General features: G+C 48.7%; 1 protein-coding gene across 7 annotated transcripts; it reads right to left on the minus strand.

The window, feature by feature from the left end:
* Positions 1-262: 262 nt before the first annotated feature.
* Positions 263-7870, minus strand: ZNF740 (zinc finger protein 740). Of its 7 annotated transcripts, none has more exons than XM_054719047.1 (8): positions 7804-7870; positions 6670-6989; positions 5096-5222; positions 4216-4365; positions 3778-3867; positions 2940-3063; positions 2481-2599; positions 263-1522 (listed from the first exon to the last, which is right to left on the minus strand). In XM_054719047.1, the coding sequence occupies exons 4-8, from the start codon at positions 4297-4299 to the stop codon at positions 1433-1435; spliced, it is 507 nt and encodes a 168-aa protein (XP_054575022.1). In that variant the 5' UTR covers positions 4300-4365; positions 5096-5222; positions 6670-6989; positions 7804-7870; the 3' UTR covers positions 263-1432. The 7 variants fall into 7 exon arrangements, with proteins under 7 accessions (XP_054575022.1, XP_054575023.1, XP_028000255.1 ...); XM_054719048.1 differs by having other exon boundaries at positions 4216-4397; XM_028144454.2 differs by lacking the exon at positions 5096-5222 and adding an exon at positions 5994-6120.
* Between the last annotated feature and the right edge of the window lie 591 nt (positions 7871-8461).

An 8461-nucleotide genomic window follows, 5' to 3' on the forward strand; every position in this document is an offset into this window, starting at 1 on the left:
GGGGGAGGCTGTTTCATGCTCACCCTCCCCTGCAGAAGCCAGAGAAGGGTTTGGCTCAATATGCCATCTCCAAGCACACAAACACTCACACTCACATAGCGTGCGCGCACGCACACGCACACGCACACACACACCCCAGATCATTTTTTTGAGGGTGGATAGGATGATGGTGTTGGGAGCAGAGAGAAGCAAAGAATATGGTTAAGAATAAAACCTACATTAGGTTTCATCCTCAGTCCTTTCTCTGCAGCTCTTCTACCCCCCCCCCCCCCAATTCTTTGTTGGGTAGGGATGGCCATCAAGAAGGAAGCCAAGACCTTGTTCTTTGGGACCAAAGGCCAGATCCCTATCTCCTCTACCTGAATACAGTGATAGGACTTGGGCAGAGAGAACAGCTCACACTGCTCAACAGTCATGTCAGGGACACCAAATTCCTTTGTTTCCAGAACAGCTGTTACTCAACTTAGGACTAGTCTTGGGTGGTTCCAAAGGGCACAAGGAGGAAGAACTACTTTGATATCCATGACTCCCCGCTCAACACCCGTTTGGCTTAGGAATCAATGGCAGCGAGGTAGCCACAAACTATTTCCAAGGTCAACTGCCCAAAGAGAGAAGGAAAGGGCTTCATGAGCCACTGTCACCCAAGTTTCCTCCAAAAGGCACTTAGGCTGACCCCATTAGGTACCAGTGTGGCATGGTTCATTACAACATCCGTGGGCACAACTCTTACTCTTCCCCAGAGGAAATAACAGGTACCTGTCCACTCTTCTTGGATCCAGCCCTCGTGTGCTCCTCCTACTGTTCTTCCTTTTGTCCCTACAGTGTATAAGGAAGCCAAAGTAAGCTCAGCTGCCATCCCTGATCCCATTCTCCTTCCAACAGGAGGTGAGGTGCAGGGCTGTGGAACACTGAGGATCAATTGCAACTAAAAACTCAATTCAGGAGGGCTGGACCACCCATCGTCCCTGTGGCCATGGTTCTATACCTCCAGGTTACCTGTATCCACAGTGTACCTGCTGAAATTGCTTTTGGATAAACAAAAATAAGAACAGGACAAACAAATAAACAAATCCCTCTCCCAATCTTTTTCATTTCAGCTGCCAGTTGGAGTCCAAGGTTGTGGGAGCCACATTTCAGTCTTGGTCCTGTACCTTGAGTCCCCCCACTTATGACGTCAGCCAAGGGTCCAGGGACTAGCTTTCCTGCCCAGGAATGCTGTAGGAACTTCCCCGAGATACTCATAGTCTCAGATTATTTACAGAGCTGAGGCTCTGGGGCTGTTGTCCCCTGATGCACTCTTCTGGTCTCCTAGGTCCACTCCTCCGGGAGGGGCCAGGTACACACGGGGTGGTGGTGGGACCGTCAGACCAGAGGAGGGTGCGTTCTTCGGTAGATTCTTCTCATCACTCCCACCACCCAGGGCCCCTTGCGCCTATAGAGAAAACTGCCCGTCGGAAGTCTTGGACTGGCACCCTTGGCACATCCGTTTGTGTCTGAGTAATCGATCTGTCCGAGAAAAACACTGAGAAGAAAGGGAGGGTTAAGTGCCTGAGAGGAGAACTCAGATACCTGTTGGTTAGACCTGTCTTCCCCACACAGGAGGCACAAAACCAATTCTATATGTTGCCGCAGAACGTACACAGATGGCATGAATGCATAGTGGTTAAGAACAAATAAGCTGAGAAGTGTGAATCTTGGCTCTGCCACTAAGTAGCTGTGTGACTCTGGGCAAGTTACCTAACAGTTTTCAATCTGTACATCTATCTGAAAAACGGGGCCAAAAGTACCTACTCAGACTGTGGCTCCTTCATTCATCAAATTTTTATTGAGTCTCTATCTCAAGGCAGGTACAGTTCTTGGGGCTGCAGATATAGAGTGGAGAATCAGAGAAACAAAATCTCTGCCTCATGGAGCTTTCGTTCCAGTGTTCTGAAGATTCAATGTAAGAGCATGGAGCAAAGCTTGAGACATAGTAAAGCATCCAGGAGGCGTTGTTATCATTTCTTATCTCTTGTTCTTTGTTTTGATCCTGGCTCTTACATTCTCATCAGATCAGATACTGACTCTCAGCGCAGAGATTACATTTCTTCTTCCAGTTCTGAAGTTTGACTGAATTCTGACTCTGCCCTTGATCTGCTGTGTCCTTGGGAAGCTTAACCTCTTTCCATGTCAGTTCTCCCACATGTGAAATGAGGACACACATTATGGAATGAATGTAAGAATAATCTATGTCAAGGATGCTCTCATAGTGCCTGGCATCGATTAAGACCTTAAGAAATGCTATTATTATTATAATTTTTTATTACAATTATTCTAATGGCCCCTCCCCCTGATCAATTGCATAAGGCCAGAGAAATACACCTCACCCTGAGGTACTGACTTGACCATGGCCCTTTGTCGGGCTGGGAGTGGGGGCTGGCCCCTGTTCTTTGGGAAGGAAAAGTTTCTGTGGAGGGTGGATGGATGACATGTGAGCTTACCTGATGACACCGTTCACACTGGTAGGGCTTTTCACCACTGTGCACACGCTTGTGACGCTCCAAGTGGTACTTCTGAATGAAGCGCATATCACAGACATCACACTCAAATGGCTTCTCACCTGGCCCAGGTGGAGAGAGAAGTTAATATCAGGAGGTATACATGGCAGGGACCTCGTCCTAGGTATTTTCCCAGAAATTTTAACTTTTAGCAATGTGCAGACACCTAATGGGGAAGGGTCCACAAAGCTGTTGGTCTCAGTGACACTAGATACAGAGCCATGCAATCTCTACCTCATTCATTTACCTTCTTCCTTTACTTCTAATACCCTTTAAAGTAAACCAACAAAAAAAATAACATAAAATAAGCCTAATAACACACACACACATACACACATGCACACACACGTACACCAAACTATCGACTATTCTCCCCTCCTTGAATATGAGCAAAAGACTTACCGGTATGAATAAGGATGTGCCTCTTGAGGTGGTAACTGCTCCGAAAGGCTCCAAAGCAGTGTTCACAAACAAAATTTTTGGGAATCTTTACTTGAAAAGAACCATTTTGTTCCACTACTACAACCTGTGGGCAACAATCAGGCATGTCATGAGGCTATATCTCTGTCCCCTTCTTGCTCCCATTCTACTCAGGGTCTATTTCCAGCTGCTGGACAAAGTGACCCCTCTGATGCTGTCATCTCCCATATCCCTTAGAGTTCAGAGGTCCTCTAAGCAAGGGGGGGGGGTGGCTAAGCTGCCTACCTTGTCAAACTCAATATATATATTTTTAAATCCTCACTTGAGGGTATTTTTCCATTGATTTTTATAGAGAGAGGAAGAGAGAGGTCAAGACAGAGAGAAATACAATGTGAAAGGAACACATCGATTGGTTGCCTCCTGCATGAGCCTTGACCAAGGCCCAGGCTGGGGAGGAGCCTGCAACTGAGGTATGTGCCCTTGACTGGAATCGAACCCGGGATCCTTTGGTCCGCAGGCCATTGCTCTATCTGCTGAGCCAAACCAGCTAGGCAAACTCCATATTTGTAATGGGACCTGAGGTGTAGTCTGCCTGTCCTTTTGACACAGGATCTCATGCTTGTCTAACCTTCCTTCCCTTACCATGGATGTTCTACAGAAGGTAGAGATGAACTACCAGAGTGGTCTCTGGATGAAATCAGGGTGACACACTCATTGGCTATGAGGGACCAAAACGTCTAGGGAAAGCTCAAGGTTGAGCCATAGAAGAAAGATGACCCCATTACCAAACTACCAGTTTGTGGATAACCCCATTACCTGCCTTTTTAACAGTCTTTTTTGAATGAGAGGTCTCAGCCAAGCTGTCTTCATCTTTGCGGCTCCGGGACTTATCACTGTCTTTTCGGTGGCCCTTCGAATACAAATCAAATCTAAACTCACAGTCCATCTCAGAACCCAAGACAGGAGACCAAATGCTACTTTTAGGCAACTTGTAAATGCGAGTAAACCACCTGCCCAAAGGCTAAGAGAAAGTACTCATCCATTTCTTCCCCAAGTACTCTGGTCTTAAGGGGATGTAGGTATAGAAAAGACCCTCCTTGTTCTCTAAAATACCCATATTCATTCATTCATTCCCCAATGGGATCCCCTTATCCCACTTCCCTAAACAGAAGCAACGAGGAATCAAAGCTTGGCATCTCCTGGCAGAGAGCTCGGGCCACCCGACCCCCAGGTGCCACAATGGATTCCAGCTCCGTACCTGACTGGAGCACCTCAGCACTTCAGAGCTACCTGTCCGCTCTCCGTTCTCGGCCTGCTTGCTGGCCATCTGGCTCAGCATCATCTTCTTGCTGGCTGCAGTGGGAACCAAACTCACACCTGCTAGGCCTTCACAAGCCAGGAGACTTGCCTAAGTTGAAAGGAGATGAGGTATCAGGTCACCTGGCAGGGCAAAAACAGGCTGCCATTCTCTACAGAACTACCTTTTACTCCTACCTATGAACAAAATGCTTCTAAGGAATGTCCCTCCTCACTGGGAAACCCTGCTTCCTTCAAGAGTCCTCCCCATCTCATCTCACCAGGAATCACTTATTTTGTCATCCATCATTTAGATATAGTACTCAAGTATTATTGACACTTTTATCATTAGCACTGTGCTAGGTACAGTGTGGGTCTACATATTACTTTGAAGTGTTTCTAGGCCTTGGGAGTGGGCATAAGAATCTGTCCTGCTGAACCACTGAAATGGGAGATTTCTAGAGGACCTTCCTCCTCCTCTCAATAGCACTCAGCCTCACAGACCCCATTGGCACCAAATATACATGCTATCAGGTTCCACAAATGTTTATTGGTAAAATTAGGTTATTTCTCTCTTTAGATTTTAAATCCCCTAAGTGTATCAATTATAACAGACATAAAAATTAAACCACCTGGAAGGATTTGGGAGTTGAATATACAATTTCTGTTCACACACTACCAGGCCATTTATGTGTGTGCATACCCGTATTTTTTCACATTCCTTGCTCGACATATAGTTTAAAATTACATAAGCAAGGAATGTTTAAGGAAATGTCCTCTTTCCACTGTTACATTCTTTAAATTGACTGTTTAGCCAGCACTAGAGACTATACTTTTCTTACTGAAGAAACTTTTAAGTAGTAGTTGGTCAGCAAACTTCCACAAGTGATTTATAAAGAAATTCCTTTTAGATGATCAGTATATCCTGGAACCCCTTCTTTCACCTTCAAAGAGTTTGGACTAAAGGATCTGGAGGTAAAAAAAAACAAACAAACATGCAACAACTTAGCCTTGCTGTTTGCATTATATAATCTTGGGCAAATTACTTCACCTCTTTAAGCCTAAGTTTCCTTAAATGCAAAATATTTATCATAGTATCTACCTTCACAGGGTTAAGAATTAAACTAGGATCTAAAATGCTCAGCTGTGCCCCGTACAAAGTTAGTGAAAGGCAGTCTTCTCAGAACAAGAGTGAACATGATGCTGTGAAAGGGGTTGCAGACAGACAAAGGAAGAAACTAAAGGGCTCCTACTCTGTATGGAAAGGAGGAAGCTATGCATGCAGCTGGAAGAAAGCCAATTATACTGCAATCAGGCTGTCATCCTGGTGAGACTGGTAGGGGAGGGTCCCTGGAAGAAAGCTGAGAGAGGCTCTAGAGATCCCTGCACATAGCTTTCCTACCCAGACGAAGGAAATATACCAACAATAGACTATCAGGTCATCCTATCTCTCCAATCCATCCTGTATCCCCACAATGATAATTACCTTCTAAATACACTGATGTCACTCTGCTATTTAACATTCTTCAGAGTTCCCACTCTTTATAAAGTCTAATTCCTTAGCAAGGTATAAAAGACCCTTGGGTTACACTCTGCTTAATTCTCCAGGAAACAACTCCCTCACCCCAATTTTTCCATTCATTACTCTCTATCCTACACCCCAACCACCCCCCATTTAAACCCTTTCCTTAACTAGCAAACTATCTGTAGGACCCCCAACCTCATCGCATCATCCCATACCTCTAAGTCTCTGCCCATGAAGTTCTCCTTGTCTGAATGCCCTGTTCTGATTATTTAGCAAAATCCTATGCATCCTTCAAGATTCATCTTCTTTTTTTCCATCCAGGCAGAGGTATCATTCTCTCTTCTGCAGTACACATATCTCGATTATTGCACATTCTCTACCATAGCCACTATGCAAGTTAGTGTGAACATAAAGATACATAACAGACGGTCTCTCAGTCTCCCCCCACCCCAACACACCTAGCCTAGACGCTGGCTGGGGACTGGGACATCTTATTCATTTTTGTATCCCCAGCACAATGCCTCACATATAACAAGAGCTCAATAAATTCCCGTGGAAAACAAAACAAAGGAAGCATTCACAAGACTGTTTACTCCCTCGTGCCCCCTCAGCACTTAACGTACCAAGTGTAAACTGAGTACCTGTTGCTTTGCAAAGGTCCCATCAGTGCCTGTGATGCAGTATAGCCTACCTCCTTCATTTGACTGGAAACTCCCTGAAGGCAGGGGCTGTGGCCTGTCTCCTTTCCTTCCTCTAGATCTCCCCCTGGTGCTTAATACAGAGCTTGGCTCACTGGGCTGGTCAATGTGTTGACTAAGGCAGCATTTAAGGGCGAAACTGCGAACACGCTTCCCAGTTATCTTGAAGGTGGAGGACTCTAGAGCTTTTTACCTGAGCCATGCTGATTTCTCAATGCAACCCCAAAGTTCTGGGTTTTCTTGATCCACCTTTCCTCAAGACACTGTTGTCTGAAGAACTGTCACCAAATCACTGTAACAACTCCTTCATGTCCCTTCAGTCCTGCTGCCATATTGAAACTGCCTTGGTCGTCAAAGAAAACTTAGTGTCCTCCAAATGGAAGATAGATGTTTCAAGAATTCCTGGGTTCTGCCTGGCTCCTATTTATTGTCTGAGGAGAAAAAGCGTGCCAGCCTCGATGTTCCAACTGAATTTTCTCGACGAAGTTCGCGATCTGTTTCAGAAACCTGAAACTAGAAAGGGAGATGGGGCTGTTAGGTGCATCATCATCCTCAGGCTACACAACCCGTAGTGACCTGAACTTAGTGTGCGCGCGCCAGAGTCATCTTTCCAGGTCGAGAAGAAACTGGTCTCTTGGCGAAGCGGGGAGGGGACAGTCAAGAAGAGCCACAGTGACTGGGGTCTCTTGTGGAGGAACCGCCACTGGCCAAACGCTTGCATTTGCGACCTCAGGAACGGAAGAAGGGAGCTGAGGCCCTGAAGGGGCTTTTGTGCAGAGTGGGCCATCCGCGAAGCTCTATTAAGGTGGCCAGAGCTGCGGTGGAGAGAAACTCAGGGGCCGTCACTGGGCACTTGGATGGGAGGCAGAAACCAGACTGGAGGTGTGCATCCCGGCCGGGCCACAAGTGCGCCTTCTCCGAATCCGCCCGAAGGTGCAGAAACTCATTGCGGAGGTGGGAGGCAGGCATGCGAGGACTCGCGCTGCGCTTTGCCCCCTCCCTCCCTCCAGCCCGCCGGGGAGCCAGGAGCCAGGATAGAGACGCAGAGCGCCGAGGAGCGTGCAAGGTGCGTGCTCGCGCCCGCGTTCCCTCCAAGCAAGCCCCCCTTGTTCGGATCGGTAACGCTGCGGGCGGGCGGGCGCGCGGGCGTGGGCGGGGGGCGGTACGCGCGCGCGGCCTCTTCCACTCCCCGGGGAGCCCCCTCCCTTCTCCACGCGCCCCTCCTCCCTTCCCCTCCCCCTTCCCGCGCAGCGCCCCACGGCCTGCGAGCTGCTGAAGCGCCGCCGTGTGCTCGGACGACGCTGCGCTCCCTGGGGCGTGCTCCTACCTGCCGGGCGCGGCCTCCGGCTGTCTCTCCCGCTGCGCGACGCCTCCTCCAGGCCCAGCACACGGTGCCAACCCCGTGGCCGCCGCTGCCCCCGCCGGGACCGAGGCAAGTTTACAAACACCAACCCCGGGCCTGCTTCCCCGGAAGCACTTTCCCCTCCCCCTCGCCCTCTCCGCTACACAGCTATTCCACTTCCGGGCTCGGGAGCCTGGACGGGCGGGGACAGCCAGAAAAGGGGTGAGGCCGAGGACGCCAGGAAGGGGGTGTAGCTAGCGAGCGAGTAGGCGGTGCCTTCGCGCGGAAAGGAGGCCGGCGGTGCGGCGCATGCGCCGTGGTGCGGGCGAGCCCCACGCGGCCATCTTGACTGAGGGCGGGCGCAGAGGCCCAGAAGTGACTTCGCCAGGTGCTTTCGGAAGGGTTTTGCTCACGACTCCTCAGAAAAGCGCCGTCGCTCCACCTACGTTCTTCGTGGACGTTCTCTCAGTCGCTTTTGAACCTGGTGTCCCAAATAGAGCCAGAACAGTTCGTACCCCACCTTTTCAGCTAACTCGGCCGAGGTTGTCATTACTTGAGGTTTACATCAGGCCCAGTTAGCTGGGAGAGGAATTAAGTTTTATACATTTATATATTTTAGAGAAAGTAAGGGAGAGAGAGAGAA

This window comes from Eptesicus fuscus, chromosome 7 (assembly GCF_027574615.1).
Source record: "Eptesicus fuscus isolate TK198812 chromosome 7, DD_ASM_mEF_20220401, whole genome shotgun sequence".
Lineage (NCBI taxonomy): Eukaryota > Metazoa > Chordata > Mammalia > Chiroptera > Vespertilionidae > Eptesicus > Eptesicus fuscus.